General features: G+C 36.3%; 1 protein-coding gene across 1 annotated transcript; it reads left to right on the top strand.

The window, feature by feature from the left end:
• Positions 1-1,932: 1,932 nt before the first annotated feature.
• On the top strand, positions 1,933-21,177 carry LOC131962866 (male-specific lethal 3 homolog). Its single transcript, XM_059327959.1, is given in 15 exon segments — positions 1,933-2,076; positions 3,674-3,756; positions 3,946-4,041; positions 5,481-5,575; positions 5,669-5,766; positions 7,753-7,881; positions 7,971-8,128; positions 8,257-8,415; positions 9,410-9,518; positions 9,520-9,646; positions 10,477-10,569; positions 11,662-11,771; positions 11,960-12,059; positions 12,974-13,058; positions 18,566-21,177. Coding segments are annotated over 15 exon segments (1,641 nt in total). The 5' UTR covers positions 1,933-1,977; the 3' UTR covers positions 18,666-21,177.
• The last annotated feature ends 337 nt before the right edge of the window (positions 21,178-21,514 follow it).

Genomic DNA, 21,514 nt, shown 5'->3' with positions numbered 1-21,514 from the left:
TATACTGTATAGGAGCCACCATATTGTTCCAATAGAGCTAGATTAGATTATTAAGACATGGTGAATTATCTTTTGCTGTATTTTGCCTCAAGGAAAAGGTTCCTTCCCTAAACCGTGTTAACTGAATACCAAAACAACATGTTTTCCTCCTCTAAGGTAAGATACCCGGGTTGCTATATTTGTGTAGGGTGCTTTTAAAAAATATATTTAATCTTAGAATATGATCAGCAGAGTTGGAATAGAGGTAATTTGCTATAGTCTTATAAAATGGCCTAAAGGTTCTTTACAATTTTCATGTCATGGATCCCTAAACAGACACAGATGGCTTTCCTCTTTGGGGAAATTTTATCCCTTGGACCTACTTTTTTTATATAAATGTGGAAATTATGAAGATATTGGCAAAATGTGTGATTAAGAGTGGCATAAACACAGGTGAATCATAGTAAAAATGAGTTACACATGTTTTGCAGTATTGTTAAACCAGGTATGTTCCTATACTGACACCTAGTGGCCAGATTTAGGAATTGCACTGCTTTCTTTTTTTTTCTTTTAATTTAATGCTGCCTTAGGGTTCTGTGCATGTTCAAATGTTTCATGCATAAATGTTTCAACAAACCAACCTTCTTCTTTCATTATTAAGAACAAAATGTGTGACAAATGTCATAGTATATCATGAAAAAATATATATTTTTTTCTCTCTGCTGCACTGACCTGTCCTCACCACTGGAGAGCAGCAGTGAGTAACTCTTTATTTGAAAGGGACAACCAGGATCACATGTTGATTTTCTGTATCATTAATAAAAATGCAGACATGAAAACAACCTTCTGTGCTGTTTGTTTATTAAAGCCTCATGTTTAAAAAGGAGATGATAACAGAGGAATCAGAACTCATGACATGCTGTCAATTAATATGGAGGAATCAGAGCCATATTTCTTCTTACAGAGGTGCAGGATCTATTAATTCTCCCCAAGATGTTACAAAACAAATAAGTTAAAATAATGTTTTTAATGTGAAACAAAAACGGACTTAATAACCACAAATGTATCTAAAACTTAAGGCCCACGGGCCAATTGCAGCCCTCGTGATGATATTTTGTGGCCCCCACCTTGATATGAAAGTTTAATGTGAGTTTTATATGAATGGCACTTTACCGTGTTGTGTGTGGAAGGTCCCTTTAGTTACTTTTTTTGGTAATTTTGTGTCTTTTTTGGTAATTTTGTGTCTTTTTTTTGTAATTTTGTGTCTTTTTGGTAATTTTGTGTCTTTTTTAGTAATTTTGTGTCTTTTTTGGTCATTTTGTATCTTTTTGTAATAATTTTGTCTTTTTTTAGTAATTTTGTGTCTTTTTTGGTCATTTTGTGTTTTTGTGTTCTTTTTTTTAGTCATTTTGTGTATTTCTTTTAGTAATTTTGTGTCTTTTTTGGTCATTTTGTGTTTTTGTGTTCTTTTTTTAGTCATTTTGTGTATTTCTTTTAGTCATTTTGTGTCTTTTTTGGTCATTATGTGTCTTTCTTGGTAATTCTGTGTCTTTTTTGGTAATTTTGTGTCTTTTTTGGTAATTTTGTGTATTTTTTTGGTAATTTTGTATATTTTTTTGGTAATTTTGTGTCTATTTTGGGTCATTTGTGTCTTTCTTTCATACTTTTGTGTCTATTTTGGTAATTCTGTGTGTTTTTTGGGTCATTTTGTGTCTTTTTTTGGTCATTTTGTGTCTTTTTTGGTCATTTTGATACTGCCTCCAGCAAGGTTCAACTGTTTTCAGCAAGTAGCTCTATCTGCGGGTTCTCTGACGTTTGGACACGCCCACTTCCCCCCGCACACCTCCTAAACGGCTGCTGATTGGTTAGAATCGTCAGTGTGGGCGTGTCTTCTCATGAAACGGGCTGTCCGGCTCCTCCGCCAGGCTGCATTCCAGCCTCCCGGTCTATAAAACGGCGTAGAGCGATGCCCCCTCTCCCACACGTCGCCATGAACAAATGAATTCGCGGGGAATTAAATATCAATTTCACAAAGGAGAGCGAGTCCTGTGCTTCGAGCCCGACCCCACCAAGGCTAAAGTCCTGTATGACGCTAAGGTAATGTTTATTCTGGTAGTTTATTTCCTAGTTATTGATACATTTATAGAAGAAGAGCAGGTTGTTTCTGCAGAGCGTGCAGGACGCATGGACCGACTCTAACAGCCACTTAGGCCCTAAAAACGAGTCTTAAAGTGGTTTATTTCCTGCAGAGTTTCTTCTTGAAATGCATGATTCAGCTTTAAGTTACCTCAGTAAAGATTAATGACATAGTTGCTGTGTTTAGTTGGTTTATATTTAGGCTGCTTGATCAGGCAAAATAACACAAATGCATGCAATATGGCTCTTTAAATCAACGCAAGAGCTGTCATATTATATCAAATAGTCAAGTTATTACAGCTGCGTCACTTTTGTGCAGACTAGTTAAACAAATAAACAAACATCAACACATTAGCATCCAGCTAGCTTACCTCCATCACTGACAAATCCGTTATTAAAGTTATTATCGAGTCATTTTAGTGTAAATACATGATACATGACAAGGAAGATAATGAAGGTGATGTGTTAAAACAGAAGATAAAGCTTCGGCTGGTTTTGAGTATTTTATTAACGTATAAGTGCGCAATGTGGTTAGCAGGCTAGTTAGCATGCTAACGCTAACGAGGGTTTGTTTACATCGGTGCTAACTGAGGCTAACTGTTAGCATTAACTCTTTAACTGCATGTTTGTGATTTAAAGTGGTGTCAGAAGCTCAAAGTCGTGTATTAATAATAATAATAATAACAACAATAATAATAATAATAATACATTTTATTTATAATGCACTTTACATTACAGGAAATCTCAAAGTGCTACAGATTAAAAGCATTAAAAGGATTTTAAAAAAAAGGAAAAAACAGAAAACATACATCCATAATCTATATTGTATTGTATTGAACTTGCAATAGTAGCATTACAATGTAGAATACCGAGTTTGAAGGAAAAATAAGATGTTCTTTTATTGATATCTTGGATTATCAAAATAGTTGATGGTTAATTTAATAATTGATTATTGTTTGATTAATGAATAATTGTTGCAGCTCTACACTTGAGTAACCAATGTTTTTAATAATAAACAGGGCTGTACGGGTGCTTGAAATCCTTGAAAATGCTTGAATTTAAATGTTGTATTGTCAAGGTTTGAAAAGCGCTTGGATTTTGGATAAAGGCGGTATCAAAATAACCAAAAAAAGACAGAAAATGACAGAAAAAAACAAAATTACTTAAAGACAGAAAATGACCAAAAAAGACACAAAATTACAAAAATGACACAAAATGACTGAAAACACTAAATTACTTAAAAAGACACAAAATTACAAAAAAGACACAGAATTACCCAAAAAAAATGAGTAGCCTATCTGAATTGAAGACCGTTCCTCCTAAAAGTGTAACACCATCGCTGTTGGTATGGTTCAGTGAAATCTCCCCCTTTTAGTATGTAAGTACTCATCTAAAACATGCAATTTACAACAGGTGTAAGATACTGGAAAAGCTTGAAAATTTACCTTTAAATTCCTTGAAAAATGCTTGAATTTGACCACTGCTAAAGTGTACGAACCCTGAATAAACCACAGGGGCCCATAGTAGACTAACATACTGTTTTGGTTTTCCGTTGCAGGTCCTTGATGTCCTGATTAGTACAGATGAACATGGAAGAAGAATCCCAAAGTACCTGATTCACTTCAACGGTTGGAACAGAAGGTAGCCATCTTGCTCTGATTAACGTTGCATGAACCTGAGTTAATGTCACCTTCCTACTTTTTAAATCTGTCATACTCATTGTAGTGTTGATTGTTGCAAATCTCATGTACATCAATGTATGAAACGCTGCTGTCCCACCATGCAGGTGTGTGTGATTTTTCTTTCCTCCATGTGTGTGTTTTTGGGTAGCTGGGATCGTTGGGCTGCAGAGGATCATGTCCTAAGGGACACTGAGGAAAACCGTAAATTGCAACATAAACTGGCTCGCAAAGCTCTAGGTCGCATGTAAGTTCATATTAGGTTCATTCATTGAGTCGTGGAGGTAAACACACCGTCACAGTGTATTTAAGCAGTGAGTAGGGTTGTCAAAAGTATCCATACTCAAAAAAAGTATCGATATTAAAACGTATCTATCCGGATACGATTCTCATTTTCAAAAGTTTTGATGAAATATGGAAGTAAATCTGTGTCATCGGAGTTTGAAATAAAAGACATTGAATTTCTAGCACTGAATATTTGTGCATTTAAATTATGTATCTGAACGTTTTTCAGTGTTAAAAATTCATCTGCAAAAAATTCAACGTCTTTTTTTATTTCAAACTCCGATGACACAGATTTACTTCCATAATCAAAGTGTTTTTTTCTCTCTTTAAATTCCCAGAATGAAGCAGAGAAAAGTCGACTTATCAAGCCTGCCTAATATTGTGCACAGCATGCAAAATATTGTTCTAATTGTTATTGTTTATTGTATTTTTTTTTTCTTTTTTTTGCACTACCTCAGGCCTGCACAACTGTTTTTTTTTATAAATATTTAACCTGTTTGGTTCTGTTAATTTTTACATGTTGCATTTTTCTTGTTAATAATTTTAAGGGTCTTTGTTTTTATCCTTGTGGTATCGAAAACAGTAAAAAGTATCGATACAAAAACGTTGTATCCGGATACAATACTCATTTTCAAAAGTATCTGAAGCTTGTTATCATAGTTGCAGTTTCTTTATGCACAACTGTTTTTTATTATAAATATTTAACCTGTTTGGTTCTGTTAATTTAGAATTTAGTAACTTCAGGTAATATTTCGAGAAAAAAGTTGCAAATTTACTAGATTAAAGTGGCAAATCTACAAGAAAAAAAGTTGCAGATTTAAGAGATTTAAAGTGGAAAATCTGTGCGAAAAAAGTTGCAGATTTACAAGAAAAAAGTGAAAAAAAGCAACTTTTTTGTAGCAGATTCAGCACTTTAAATCTCATAAATCTTCAAAAAATGTAATATCATCCAATATTCTCTAGGGTTGAAATTTGGAATTTGCAAGTATTTCAATGAGTGTCCTATTAAGGGTTAAAGTGGTGAATCTGGGAGAAAAAAGTTGTTTTTTTTCCCACTTTTTTCTCGTAAACCTGCAACTTTTTTCGCACAGATTTTCCACTTTAAATCTCTTAAATCTGCAACTTTTTTTCTTGTAGATTTGCCACTTTAATCTAGTAAATTTGCAGCTTTTTTCTTGAAATATTACCTGAAGTTACCAAATATAGTTCTTTGCCTGATAAAGGTTTAAGGGCCTTTGTTTTTATATTTCTGGTATCGAGTATTGAATATTTTCCTGAGTATCGGTACCGTGACAACCCTACCATTGAGTATACTTTCTTGTGTGCACATCACTTAGACATCTCTCTCTTTGTAGAAAGAGCAGAATCATTGAAATACTTATTTTTTCTGTCCGGCTGTAGGAAGAGAAGGGTATGGGCCAAGCGGCGGCGTCGTCAGTCTGGTACTAAATCCTCTCTGAAGACTCTCCCGAAGGAGGACGACAGTGATGACCCATGTGAGGAAACTTTCTCTCTTTTTTTTGTGTGTTTTTTGCTCCCAGTTTCCCCTAAACAATCCCATTAATCCCTTCATATTTTATCTATCTCAGGTTTGATTTCATCTTCAGAGAGTAGTGACGGGGACGACTCGGACCCTGAATCTTCAAATAGTGGCGACAGCACTTTCTCTGAGGATATCAACAAAATGGTAACAAATCAAGTCGAAACATTTATTCATAATGATTTTGGTTATTATCAAGATTGTTTCCATGACTGTATATGTGAAATTGACTAAAAAAAGACACAAATTGACTTAAAAAAGACACAAATTGACTTAAAAAAGACACAAATTGACCAAAAAAGACTCAATGTGCTTAAAGTAAAAATCATACATGACAGAAATATACAATATACATACACTAAACATTGCATTAACATATAATACAGCATAAACATGAGGGTAGAGTCGTGTAAGAGGTAGCGGTAGATCATTGTTTTCTTCAATGTCTTGTTCATTTTAATGCCTGGTACAACTAAAGGTACATTTTTTTTAGGACAAATATGATAACAACAAAAATATCTAATAAGAGTTTAATTTAAGAGCTGATCTTAGACATTTTCCATGGTTTTATTCATAATGATTTTGGTTATTATCAAGAACGTTTCCATGACTGTAGATGTGAAAATGACTGAAAAAAGACACAAATTGACCAAAAAAAATGTGAAATTACCAAAAAAGACGCAAATTGACAAAAAAAGACTCAATGTGCTTAATGCAATGTTTAGTGTATGTATATTGTATATTTCTGTCATGTATGATTTTACTTAACATTATATATAAAACAGATAAAATAAATCATTGTGACATACATTAAAAACATATAATACAGCATTAAAAAAATGAGGGTAGAGTAGGGTAAGAGGTAGTGGTATTATCATTGTTAAAAGAAACAACAATAGTACTGCTTTTAATCCATTTAGGCCTAAAACGGCTGGAAAAACTGCCTGTAAAACCTCTGGGTGATTTTCAAATAAGCCCCTAAAACCTGAAGTTTTTCTGTAAATCAACAGAAGTGTCAACTCTTCCTACTAAATAATAGATTTTTCAGCCTCTGTAGCAGATAGAAATGAAATTCAAAAAGTATTTGAGAGATTATAGCTGTTATATCTGAGCTCCCTCCACTATAGTCGTCATTTTGTGTCTTTTTGTGTCCTTTTTTAGTCATTTTGTTTCTTTTTTGGTAATTTTTTGTCTTTTTTTGGTGATGATTTCAAAGTTCTGGAAAAGTCCCATGATGCATTGCGACACTCCCACATGTATTCTGATGCATTTCATTGGTCAAGAGACCGAAAATAGGTGGAAAAAACTACAAATACTACAAAACGACGTATCCTCTTTCCCGGTTTTAATGGTAGAATAACACAACAGTGCCCAACAGGTTTTAATGGTAGAAATGCGGTAATGCTTTCACCCTTTACCTAACTAAAAGCTTGAGAAGAAAGATGTGTTTTTTGTCTACTTTTAAAGGAAGGCACTGTTTTCTGTGGTAAAGAATTCCAGAGAGTAGGACCATAATGACTGAAGGCACCATGAGCTGCTTTAGTGTTTATTCTGGGTTATATGGTGAGGAGACCTTTATTTGATGATCTGTCTGGCGTGTATTCAGAAAGAACTGTTCACTGTCTTCCTTCACTCCATTTATAGTAAACGTACCTGTTCAGCCAGTCTGTCCTTTTGAAAACCACATCCTCTTAGTTTCTATGGACTTAAGGATTATTCAGGATTCATACTGATGCTTGAAATCCTTGAAAATGCTCAAATTTTAATATTGTGTTTTCAAGGTTTGAAAAGTTCTTGGATTTTGGATAAAGTGCTTGAAAATGCTTGAAATTCTTACTGTATTACTCTTGCAATCTGACTATAGATAATCACATGTTCAATGAAAAACATACTAAATTGAATATTGTGATTAGCAAACTGTACTTTTGGTTGTTAAAAGTGTAAAACCATCGCTGTCGGTATGGTTGAGTGAAATACCCCTTTTAGCATGTAAGTACTCATCTAAAACATGCAATTTACAACCGTTGTATGATACTGAAAAACTTGAAATTGGACCTAGAAAGTCCTGGAAAAGTGCTTGAATTTGACTACTCAAAAATTGTCTGAACCTTGCTTATATCTTGTTTGTTTCAGAGAGTGGAGCCGGACATTAATGTTAAAAGGGAATGTGAGGAGAAGATCGTCCACGTTGACATCAACATCCCAGACGCTCTGAAGAAGAAACTGGAGGACGACTGCTTCTACATCAACAAGAGGAAGAAGGTACGAGACACTGGGACTCCTGGTACACAGTGAAGTTTGTTTTAAAGTTTAGAGAATATTCTGTGATTGTCTGTGTTTTCCTCTCCCAGCTGGTGATGGTTCCCTGTCAGACCAACGTGGTTCACATCCTGGAGTCCTACGTCAAACACTTTGCCATCAACAAAGCTTTCATGGCCAACGAGAGATACAGACGCCAACAGAACACCACGCAGAACAGCAGCCCCCAGCCGGTTCCTCCGGAGAAGAGGTGAGCCTCACACTCTGAACAAAAACATTCAAAACATGTTTCTTTTAATGTCTAGGATTAACCTGTCCATCTGGCCCAGACTGACTGCCTGATTCTGATAATAATCCTTTTTCTTGTTGTGTTTGAAGCGAGGAGTTGTGTAAGGAGATGGTGGACGGCCTGAGGATCACGTTTGACTTCACATTACCCATGATCCTCCTCTACCCCTGTGAACAAGCCCAGTTCAAGAAGGTCAGCTCCTCCAGACTCTTCCTGGCCGCCAACGAAAGCTCCCCCTGCTCCAGCAAGTAAGTGCAAAAGTGGCGTCTCGTCTTCGCTTTTTATTCTGCGTTTGGACGAGCGTTTTCAGGAGGAAGTCTGCTGCATACGGTGAGGCTAAAGTGTGTGAATTGGATTGGGTATCATGCCATGCCAAAAAAGACACAAAATTATGACAAAAAGGACATAAATTATGACAAAAGACACAATTCTGACAAAAAAGACACACATTGTGACAAAAAAGACAAAATAGTGACAAAAGGGACACAAATTATGACAAAAAGGACACATTATGACAAAAATACTCAAATTCTGACAAAAAAGACACAAAGGACACAAATTCTGACAAAAGGGACACATTATGACAAAAAATACTCAAATTATGACAAAAAAGACACAAAATTATGACAAAGGACACAAATTATGACAAAAATGACACAAATTATGACAAAAAATACTCAAATTATGACAAAAAATACTCAAATTATGACAAAAAATACTCAAATTATGACAAAAAAGACACAAATTATGACAAAAAAGACACACAACAAAAGACTCACATTATGACAAAAAAAGACACAAATTATGACAAAAAAGACACGACAAAAGACTCACATTATGACAAAAAAGACACAAAAAAATGACAAAAAAGACACACATTGTGACAAAAAAGACAAAATAGTGACAAAAAGGACACAAATTCTGACAAGATACAAAATTATGACAAAAAAAGACACAAAATTATGACAAAAGAAAAGAGTTTTGTGTCTTGTCAGTGTAGACGGACACACTACGGCGGAGCGGATTACAGTTTTACTCTCTGGAGGCTGGAGGCACTTTTTTGTGTTTTTCAGCCCCAAAAACGTCGTCACCGTCTAAACGAAAGGCATTTCACATAAAATAAAATTTGTCGTTTTTACCTGCAAGTATCCTGGTGTAAACGAGGCCTCAGAAAACTCTTTCTGCTTTTCTGTGATGTCCTCAGCAGCCTATAAACCTTTTTCTCCTCCATATTGTCTGCAGCGCCCAGAGAGAACGCAGCCCGAGTCCCCCGGGTCACAACCCCCCCACCCCCCAGTCCACCGACAGCCAACCGGCTCTGAGTGACATATCTGCCACCACGCCCACGGCCCCCCGCCCCCACCCCCAAGCGCCGCCGCCACCCCGACATGGACTGTATCTCCTTCCAGTCCCAGTCGCTGAGACGCTCCACCAGGAACACGTCCGGAGGGGACCGGCCCGCCGAGGGCAGCAGTGGAGGTAATGCTTCAAGTTTTATTTATTAAATACAGCTGATAGGAATGTGCTCTGGTATGCTCACATATCTCACATCACAACATACACAAGACAAGAAGGAACATAAATAACAGGGAGAACAACACTAATATACATAGAAAAGTGCATGTGTAGTAATAGGGTTTTTACTGCTATTTTGAAAATCCAAACCTGTATCGTGCATTAAGGGAAATCTATTCTTGAATGTTTTATTAGCTGTTGTGTACTCCTAAAAAAAAAAAAAAAAAAAAGTATAACAACCATGGTCCTCAGGGGTCAAAAAGGACCCCATGACACAAGACTGTTTTTAAGACATGTAGAAAAAAGTTATTACTAACTTTTTTTTCACCTTTTAACTCACTGACCAAAAAATGTATATATACTTTTCTTTTTTTTCTCATTATTTTGGTCAATTTTAGTCAAATATACAAAATTAGAATTTGATCTTGTTTTAAGAGTTAATTTCATCATTTTGTCTTTTTAGTGGTCATTTTTACATCTATTTTGGTCATTTTGTGTCATTTTTGGTCATTTTTTTCTTTTTTGTCAATTTGTGTCTTTTTAGTGGTCATTTTTAATTTATTTTTGGTCATTTTGTGTCTTTTTGGCCAATTTGTGTATTTGTTTTGTCATTTTTACATCTACAGTCATGGAAACATTCTTGATAGTAACCAAAATCATTAAATATATATATATATATATATACACACACACACACACTGAAGTTCTATTTGACAAGAAACAAATTATTGTGGTTCATATAGTAACAGTGATAATACTTCAGAGGTATTTATATGATTTCTGTACTGATCCAGGTGGAGGCAGCGCCACGGCGTCCCCGCAGCTCAAACGGCGCTGGGTGGACCCGTCTTCATCCCAGCCCAAGTTCTTCCTCAACCTCGACAGAAGTAAGAAAACAGTTAAATATCCTACTTTGGTGATATAACTCTATATAAACTGTTGATGTAGCAGGAAAAGCACAGGTGGAGCTAATGATCTTAACGATGTCAGTCAGTTTCACCTGTTTGACAACTCAGCATGCACATTATTCTGCCCTACAAGGTCAAACTGCAGTATCTAAAGCAGTTTTTCTCAGTTTTACCCTTTGCATAAAAGTTTTTTTTAATGTTTTTTTAACTGGCCAGCCAAATGGGCTATTAGTAGGTAAGTGGTATGACACTTATTTCTACATGTATTGGGTGATGTAATATTTATGCTCACAATCATGACATATTTCACCTTTGACCCCAAAAATGTAGTTAGTGCACTCTGGTTTTGCTCTAAAAGGTACTAATGCATATTAATGCACAGAATGCAGTAATTTTGTTTTCACTGAATAAACATTTTCAAATTGATTTTGTTTTCAGCGCATTTAAAAGTTTTTAACAACTCTATTCAAAGATGTGCATATTTTAGACTTGATATTACAATTTTATTTTTTTAGCCTTAATATCATTTTATCTCACTTTTTTTACTTCATTACTATCTAGATAATAATTTTCCTTTCAAATAAACTTATAATTTCTATTTTTATGTTTTAATTGGTATATATATCCAAAGCAGACTGTGGTAAGTGCATTTACTTCTTGGTTTTGAGTTGGATTTTGTGGTTTTTATGTCATTATTTCTCTGAAATAAATCAAAATTGGAATCTAAAACTTTGTCACATGATAAAACAGACATCAATGACTTAATTTATAATTATAACTCAATTTTTTGTAGGGCAGAATACAGTATTATAATGTGCAATGTCGTGAGAACTTTCTGTATGTATAGTAACCTGTTTTGGCCACTAGATGGTGGTATTTTCCTTCTTTCCTCACGTCCGTCCTCTGAAGTGCTGCAGAATTTTAAAAGGGGACGAAAGAAACTCTCCTAAAAAGAACTTTTAAAACTTTTACAGCTTGCAGTAACTCTTGCTGTCATTGGTTTATTTTATGAGCCACACAGCTAGAAGTTAAACCGTAAAAACACTGTTGTTGTTCTGTTCTTTTACCCAGAAACCCCGGTGCACAGCGGCTCCTCGTCCCCGTTGCCCTTGACGCCAAGCAAAGAGCGAAGTGGTCCTTTCTACGGCCTCGAGAGCCGCAGAAACAATGAGCTTAATGAGGTGATGAAATAATGTGTGTGATGAAGGAAGTATTACCTGGAAGGGAAACATTCTCTGGTCCAAGGACACCAGGCTCTTTACTCTAATGGTCCCTCTCTGCAGGGAGACAAGTTATGAGTTTAAATGGTCAGAGTGAGTGAATGATCCACTTTATAAACTCTTCCTCCTGTCCTCTGTGTGTCCACCAGGTGTTGAGCTGGAAACTGACCCCTGATAACTACCCTCTGCACGACCAGCCGCCCCCTCCCTCCTACCTGTACGGGGCTCAGCACCTCCTGCGCCTGTTTGGTACGTGACTTTAAGATTTGTTGGGGTTTTTGTCTTTTTTCTGAAGATTTGTTTGTATTTTTTGTCATAATTCTTAAAGAAATATGACAAAAAATAACAAATCTTTAAGATTTGTTATTTTTTGTCATTTATTGTCATATTTCTTTAAGGTTTTTTTTTTTTTTGTCGCATTTATTTAAGATTTGTTTTTGTTTTTTATTTTTTGTCATAATTCTTTAAGATTTGTAATTTTTTTGTCCTTTTTTGTTATATTTCTTTCAGGTTTGTTGGTATTTTTTGTCATATTTCTTTAGATTTATTTTTTGTCATTTCTTTAAGATTTGTTATTTTTTGTCTTTTTTGTTATATTTCTTTAAGATTTGTTGGTATTTTTTGTCATTTTAAGATTTGTTGCCATTTTTTGTCAAATTTCTTGAACAATTGTTATTTTTTGTCATAATTTCTTTAAGATTTGTTGGTATTTTTTGTCATATTTTAAGATTTGCTGGTATTTTTTGTCATATTTCTTTAACAATTGTTGGTACTTTTTGTCATATTTCTTTAAGATTTGCTGGTATTTTTTGTCATATTTCTTTAACAATTGTTGGTATTTTTTGTCATATTTCTTTAAGGTTTGTTGGTATTTTTTGTCATATTTCTTTAGATTTATTTTTTTGTCGTATTTCTTTAACATTTGTTGGCATTTTTTGTCGTATTTCTTTAACATTTGTTATTTTTTGTCATATTTCTTGAACAATTGTTGGTATTTTTTGTCATTTCTTTAAGATTTGTTGTTTGTTTTTGTCATATTTCAGTGGTTTTAATAGGATTAAGGTGTAAAGTTGCCTCTTATTTTCTGATTCAAGTATCATTCTGGTCAGTTCTTGTCTCTTTGTTCCTTCTGTCCCCTGCTCACTGTGTTTCTCTGGTTCCAGTGAAGCTTCCTGAGATCCTGGGGAAGATGCAGATCCCCGAGAGGAACCTCCGAGCGCTGGTCAAGCACCTGGAACTCTTCCTCAGGTTGGTGATTATCTCCTTCAGATGTGTCATTATTTTTTATGCACAAAAAGGTCTCGGAGGTAAGAGCTTTACGAAGCGAGAGAGAGGGACAGAAACTATTTAATTAAACCGGGTGAGAGAGATTAAATACAGGTTTCAGGCTTCTTCACGCTGTGGAGGTGGGAAAGTACCAATATTTGGTGCACTCAGGCCTGAAGGCTTACAGTTTCTCACTAAAACACTCAGGCGTAATATTGAAATTTCAACCTCTTCTTAAAAAGAAGGTGGACGGAGACTGTGTGTGTGTAATTCCACAGAGGATAAATCACTGAAAAGACAAGGTGCTGCATTCAATTAACGGGACATAAGATTGGAAGCACTTTGACTTCAAATGCACCTTGCTAATAACCCGCACAGTTCATTAACCAACGCTTGAGCTGCAAGAAGTTCTCATTTCACAAGGAGAGACACACAAACTGTCAGACATCAGTCTCTAGAACAGATGGAGGTTTTAAACCTGGTTTAGTGTTTGGAGAATGCTTCAAAGTAGGAAAATAAAATAAGAATACACGAGGAGGTAAAAACGACAAAATATTTTATCAGAAGTACCTTTTGTTTAGACCATGGGACTCAAACTGGGAATCTAAATCTTTCTTACAGAACGAAACATTTTGCAATGCACTGATGCTCTTGTTGTGCATCATATCCAAAAAGATGTACATCTCGGAAGTGCCTTTCGTTTAGACCACAGGTCTCAAACTCGCGGCCCGCGGGCCGATTTGTGACGATATTCGTGACGATATTTTGTGGCCCCCACCTTGATATGAAAGTTTAATGTGCTGTTTTTGGTAATTTAGTGTCTTTATTTATTTTTTTTATATAATTTTGTCTTTTATTGGTAATTTAGTGTCTTTTTTGGTCATTTTGGGTCATTTTGTATCTTAAGTAATTTAGTTTTTTTCTGTCATTGTGTGTCTTTTGGTATTTGGTCTTTTTTTGTAATTTTGTCTTTTTTTTTTTTTTGGGACATTTTGTGTCTTTTGGTAACAATTTTGTCTTTTTTTAGTAATTGTGTCTTTTTTCCTGTCATTTTGTGTATTTTTTTTTTTTTTTAAGGAATTTAGTTTTTTTTCTGTCATTTTTGTGTCTTTAGTAATTTTGTGTCTTTTTTTGGGTCATTTTGATACTGCCTCCAGCGGCCCGCAGGTAATTTGGGTTTGAGACCCCTGCTTTAAGTGATGCCACCTGGCATGCATACCCAATCCGATTCCACACACTTTAGCGTCACCGTATGCAGCAGATTTCCTCCTGAAAACGCCTAAACACGGAATAAAAAGTGAAAAGACGAGACGCCACTTTTGCATCTTCTGTTCAGACCGTCATCATGCAAACTGAGTGTTTGGAGCCCTGCTTCAAAGTAGCAAAGTAAAATAAGAATATAAGTCTTAGAGAGACAAAAATAGTGACTGTCAGGAAATTATGAATGCTCCAAAAGAGATTCACCAAAACAAAAAAGGCAAGGAGGAGTAAGTAAATGAGAACATGAGGGGGGAGGGAGTGAGAAAGAGCATGTGTTAGAGGGCGGGAGATGAGTGGGCGTTACACAAGCGCGGGAGTCTAATCTTTAAATCCTCCCTAGCGATCTTCAGTTCAGCCGGTCCCAAACCTGGGGGATTTAGCTCCTCTCATTCTCTAATCAAAGCCACGCAGTACCGCCTGCTGCCACCGGGCCGTGCTGTGGAGCAACACCTCCACCTGCCACCGGGCCGTGCTGTGGAGCAACACCTCCACCTGCCACCGAGCCGTGCTGTGGAGCAACACCTCCACTCTCCACAGAGCGTGCACAGGGACACAATTACCTCTATCCCACTACTCAACCAAAAAAAATGCATATAAATAAATAAACCGCTCAGTACTCGTGCCACTAAATCATTAGGTGGTCTTCTGAAAATAGCTCGAGCTGGCGTTCATATCAGAGAGTGGTGTGTGTGTGTGCAGTGATTCCAGCATGCATCTACATATGTCATGCACACATTTTTTTTTTTTCCTCTTTGATTCTCTGGAAGCCAGTCTAAGTTCTGTCTGTGAAGATTATAAGGACAAACTTTATTCAACTAGATATATTTCACTTTTATATGAATGAACAATGTAGCCATAATGAGGCACAATTCATTGTTTTGTGTTAAAAAATAATATTTTCGAACAGATAAAAATGTCATGGTTTCCCCCACACTTGTATACAATAAATATTTAATAAACTTTATAAAAATAAATATACATTTGTTTAAAAATGTATAATTTGACAGAATATAATCAAATATAATGGTTTTTAACGATGTATAAAGACCAGACCAGAGATATGACCAAAAAATACCAACAAATCTTAAAGAAATGACAAAAAATACCAACAAATCTTAAAGAAATTACAAAAAAATACCAACAAATCTTAAAGAAATGACAAAAAATGCCAACAAATCTTAAAGAAATGACAAAAAAATACCAACAATTCTTAAAGAAATGACAAAAAAATACCAACAAATCTTAAAGAAATGACAAAAAATACCAACAAATAAAGAAATGACAAGAAATACCAACAAATCTCAAAGAAATGACAAAAAATACCAACAAATCTTAAAGAAATATGACAAAAGACAAAAAAAAAGGTTAAATGTTACGCTAATGATAGAATCGTTTGCATTAAAATGTGTATATTTTAATAAAATACATTTTGGTGATACCAGCTACACTTGAGCATATTGCCAAAGGGAAAAAAAAACTTTTGTTGTTGTTTTTCAATTTAAATATGTGTTCCGGTATTGAATTTTGCTCTGTGTATCTCTAAAAATGTCAGAAAATACCTTAATTTTTAAAAAAATAGATTATAAATTCATTTTAAACAGTGACTTTAGATTGTATATGTTATAAAGGGTCAAAGAAAATATAAAATATGTATTCAATGCTCTTGGATTTTTGCTATGAGCTGCACCATGTTCATGAGAATCACATTTTGGGCTCTAAAGCTGCATTGACAACACAAGAGTGTAACACTCTGCTAAATAGCAATAGCTCATTCTTTTCAGCAGCATTAGCAGTTCCTTCTTGGCAAAGCTTGCCATGCAATGTCATCAGTAGTCCAGAAAACCTTGGTGGAAAGTATTTTAATTCACTTCAGTGGCACTGGGCTGCAAATCACTGGTGCATCTCTTTCTCGTAGATTATTATTCTGCAAAATGGCAGTGACAATAACTTGCATGCATGGAGGAGCGAGGTGCTTAAAAAGTGTAAATTACTCTGCAGATTCAATCTCCTCTGTGATGGATTGATAGTGTTTCAATACAGAAAACATTTTCCCAGCAACTAATTAATATTTCCACCGTGTTTGAGACTCTGCAGGACACAAACTGTCTGTCTTTTGGGAAAGCCTTTATGTCTTTTTTACTCTGAAATCAGCCTTGTGGCAGATTGTGCCGAGCGGGCAAAAACTGATTGATGTCGCAGAGACTGGAGTGCAGTGCATTCTGGGATTTGGCCGCAGTTGATCTCTCACTCTCCCTTTCTCCGCAAGAATGATTATGATTAAGTGTGGGTGTGTGTCTGTGTGCACATGTGTACGCACACGTTATGCTGATTTACAATGTGTACGCCTAAAGCGGCTTGCCTTGTGTTATTACTGATCTAACAGCAATAAAGATTAGCACAAGGCTGAATTTCTGGCACCCAAAAAAATTCTGATTAATAAAAAATGCATTGAAACCTGAGCTGTGTTTTTCAATGAATCTCTTTGATTCAACTTTTCTTTTAAATTCGTAATGAATTGAGTTAAAATGGAATTAACCCTCTGGGGTCTGAGCCTATTTGCCCTTTATATTCCACATAATATTTACTATACCCATGTTTGGTATTTCAGCACAACTTCAACATGATCTGACAATTATTTTTTCACTTTAACCCACTTTATTAACATATTGAGCGCAAAACTACCCCAAAAACATGAAATCTGAAATAAAATTATAGTATTTATGAGAATAAAAAACACAAATATGCTAAATGAACTGTTTCAGACCTGAAAAATGTGGTGCAAATATGAACATATAAAGGTAAAATTGAAATATAATAAAAAATATACACAAAAAATGACCATAAAACAAAAATATACACAATTACCATAAAAACCAAAAATATACACAGAATTACCATAAAAACAAAAATATACACAAAATTACCATAAAAACAAAAATATACACAAAAAATTACCATAATAACAAAAATATACACCAAAAATTACCATAAAAACAAAAATATACACAAAGTTACCATAAAAAAAATTATACACAAAAAGTTACCATAAAAACAAAAATATACACAAAAAATTACCATAAAAACAAAAATATACACAAAAATTTCCATAAAAACAAAAATATACACAAAAAATGACCATAATAAAAATATACACAAAAAATTACCATAATAAAAAAAATATACACAAAAATTACCATAAAAACAAAAATATACACAAAAAATTACCATAATGAAAATATACACAAAAATTACCATAAAAACAAATATACACAAAAAAATACCATAAAAACAAAAATATACACAAAAAATTACCATAAAAACATGTCTGTTTATAGAAACAGATAATTAGACCCCCTTTTTTTTTTCCATTTTTACAAAATGCCACGCCATCAAATTAAAACTATCATAACTTTGGTTTTACATGATCTTGGAACGTCAAACAAAAAACTGGAGAAAGTTACAGGTCTGTAATTTGGAGTGAAGTCAACCGCATCGCTCCACGTGACCTCGTTTTTTTATGACAGCACTTTAAAAAAAAAGCAGAGACTGAAAACCAGAGAATGAATATATTTAAAAAAGAAGCATTGCTTTTTTTTCTCGCCTTTTGATAAAGACACAAATATTCCCATTATTGTCCCATTAGGTTGTTTGTCATTGGTTGTCAAAGCGTTCTTAAGTTCTCCTCTGATGAGGATAATTTGTTTGCATTGAGATTAGGAAGGCCGGTGGAGCTAAGATGAGATGGCAAGATTTAGAGGATTTGGCCGAGTAGCGGATACTAAGAAGATTCCGGATTAGTTTTCCCCGCTACTGATTAGATGGGAGGAGGAGGAGGAGGGGGATTTTTCACTCTTCCCTCTGTGGCTGCCGCTCGGTCATTCTCATGTTTCTTCTGTCAGAGCGATTGGTTCTCTGCTGATGCTATAGGGACGGATGAGGGGGGCTTTGTGTCCAACATATATACCGCCGGGCAGAGGGCAAAGGTTTGGGATTTACGTGCAATGAGCTAGGGATATCGAGGAAAAACCAGAAGTCCAAGTGAACTGGGACTTGACATCCGAGACGCTTTCCTGTCATTGCTTTTCGCTTCATGTAAGCCTATCAGATGACAAACAGCTTATGTTGAATATTGAATGTGAACAGAGAGAGGCCTTCTGAGCATTGTCGGAGTCAAATTATCTCACCAGATTTCCCTCCCTTCCCTTCCCCGCCCTCCTTTCTTTTTTTAGGTTTCTGGCAGAATTCCACGAGGACTTTTTCCCCGAGTCCGCCTATGTGTCGGCGTCGGAGGCCCACTACAGCATGAAACAGCCCCGGCCAATTTACTGAAGGAGGCGCTGGCTTCCTTTGCGTGTCTCTACCCCGGCCTCCCCTTCAGCTCCCTCTACCCTAACCTCCCCTTCAGCTCCCTCAACCCTAACCTCCCCTTTAGCTTGCCTCTACCCTAACCTCCCCTTTAGCTTGCCTATACCCTAACCTCCCCTTCAGCTCCCTCTACCCTAACCTCCCCTTTAGCTCCCTCTACCCTAACCTCCCCTTTAGCTTGCCTCTACCCTAACCTCCCCTTTAGCTTGCCTCTACCCTAACCTCCCCTTTAGCTTGCCTCTACCCTAACCTCCCCTTTAGCTTGCCTCTACCCTAACCTCCCCTTTAGCTTGCCTCTACCCTAACCTCCCCTTTAGCTTGCCTCTACCCTAACCTCCCCTTTAGCTTGCCTCTACCCTAACCTCCCCTTTAGCTTGCCTCTACCCTAACCTCTCCTTTAGCTTGCCTCTACCCTAACCTCCCCTTTAGTTTGCCTCTACCCTAACCTCCCCTTCAGCTCCTTTTAAACAAACCTCCCCTTTAGCTTGCCTCTACCCTAACCTCCCCTTTAGCTTGCCTCTACCCTAACCTCCCCTTCAGCTCCCTCTATCCTAACCTCCCCTTCAGCTCCCTCTATCCTAACCTCCCCTTCAGCTTGCCTAAACCGACCCGTCGGGCTACAGAGGAAAAAATCGCAGCTGTCTCTGGGGTTCAGCTGCTCTCCTGGATAGAGATGTTCAGATACCATTTTTTCCTTCCTGATACCGATTTCCGATACTTGTGCTGTGGGTATCGGCCAATACCGAGTACCGATCCGATACCAGTATGTTATAAAAAGAAAACCCTTTGTCAAACATGAGTAAATACAGCAAATTTAAGCCATTTATTTTTAAATAAAACAGTATACAAAACAGTAGTGCAACAGCAACTTAAATGCATAAATCTAGGAATATATTTAAATCAAAGTGCAGCCACAATATAAGCTTAACAGAGCGAACCAGTAAATAGATTACTAATTTAATAAATTAGGTGGTATCGGATCGGTGCCTGGACTCCAGTACTCGCCGATGCTGCATTTTCTGCAGTATCGGAGCAATTTCCGATACTGGAATCTGAATCGGAACAACTCTACTCCTGGACCGACCTTTTCTTTCCTCTGACCTAACATTTCCCGCCTTCTCCTCGTGGAACCAGCTGCTTCTTCCATGCCACTAACCCTTTGTTGGACTTTCCTGCATGCCGAGCCACCCCGCTCCGCTTTGCCTCTTTTGTAGGCTTCGTGCAGGAAACGGCTGCTGCTGAATCCCCTATAAAAGCCTTTTCCCGCTTGTCTTCTGTTACCTGCTCCACGCTACGGCTGAAAAGCTCCCCAGATATCTTTGAGACAGCTCTGAGTCTCTCAGCTGTGGAAGCAGACTGAACTGCACTGCTTGGCAGCTTTTTCCCAATCTGACTTTGTCACTTATAGCCACAATAAAAATATTGTGGCGTGTTCATAGAAGGGAGACAAACACAGATTGAAAAAGCCCTGTTTGCTTCTTCTTCCTGCCCAAATAAACAAATTTTGGAAGCTCTTTCTGGAGCCCGTTTGGTGGCTTGGCCCGTCTTTTTCTAGTGACTTTCTGTAAGCGCTTCCCATGTGATTCCTCTGAACCTCCAGTCGGACCTGCTCCTCCTGCTGCTCCTTCTGTCTCGGAGATGCTTCGCTACTTTTGAGCAGTTCTAATTTACTGACTCTTTAAAAAAAAAGAAGGTTTCATGCAGGAATCTTGTTGTTCCTGTGCATCTCTGTAGTTCTTTTCAGTGAGAGAATTTCTTGTTTCTTATTGTTTTGTCTTGCTTTTGATTTGTGCATGTCTGATAAATGTCTAGCTGCTTTTTACTTTCTGCCTGTTTCGCCTCATTGTTGCCACGTTCTTGCAGAAAGGAGAAGCTCAATGGTGTTGTTCTGTGTACATCATATCTGAGAGTAAACAATGTGTTGCTCCTTCGTTTTCATGCACAAAGTAACCTCATAATATCTTGTTCTGATGGTAAACCTATCTGCAGGTTATCTTGATATATCTTGAAGTATTTGCAAAAAGTTAATTGACTGTCAGAAAGATTCTTAATCACTTCAATGTGTCAAAAACAAATTTGCATTTTAAAACCATCCGCTAAATAAATTCTGGTGAATGTAACTAAAGTGATGCTTTGGTTTCCTTCGTGACATTGTGAAGATGTAAATAGAAACCACCCGTTGATGACAATGTTATTTATTTTTTTATTTTCACACCACTGGATCACTCTGTTCATGTGCTTGTTGATTTGGTTATAAAATACTTGATTGACTCATTCCAAACTTGATAATAATGCAGTTAGTTTGTATCAAATCCATCTGTCTATATAGGATCAAATAAAAGGCTGTCTGTTCCCCGTGATATGTAGGTTACAATATCATAAGCCTGTTTTTTTTACTTTATTTTTTTAGGATGTTTGTTTCCTTTCAGCTCTGTTTTCTTCATAGAGTTTAAATAAAGACTTTCATCTGACCATGTGTACGTCTCGACCTCCTGACCTCATTATAAGCATCATTTTAACAAGAAATGTGACTTACAAACAGGATTAATACAACAATGCAATAATTTAATAATTCTTTGTATCATATTCAAAATCACACGAAAGTGTCGGAGCACGACTTCATGACCATAAAAATGAAGCAGCATGTTTCCCTGCTGTCAGCTGGACTCTAAAGTTTTGGCTTTTCCAGAAGTTTCCATGTCCAATTTAGTGCATCAACTCTTTTTCAGCAAAGGTAAAAAAAAAAGTGTCAAATTCTGCAGTGTGCATTCAGCATTATTGTAATCTTTTATGTATAATGCTTTTTTGTGTAT

This window comes from Centropristis striata, chromosome 24 (genome assembly GCF_030273125.1).
Source record: "Centropristis striata isolate RG_2023a ecotype Rhode Island chromosome 24, C.striata_1.0, whole genome shotgun sequence".
Classification (NCBI taxonomy): domain Eukaryota; kingdom Metazoa; phylum Chordata; class Actinopteri; order Perciformes; family Serranidae; genus Centropristis; species Centropristis striata.
This window is presented reverse-complemented; position numbering and strand designations above follow the sequence as displayed.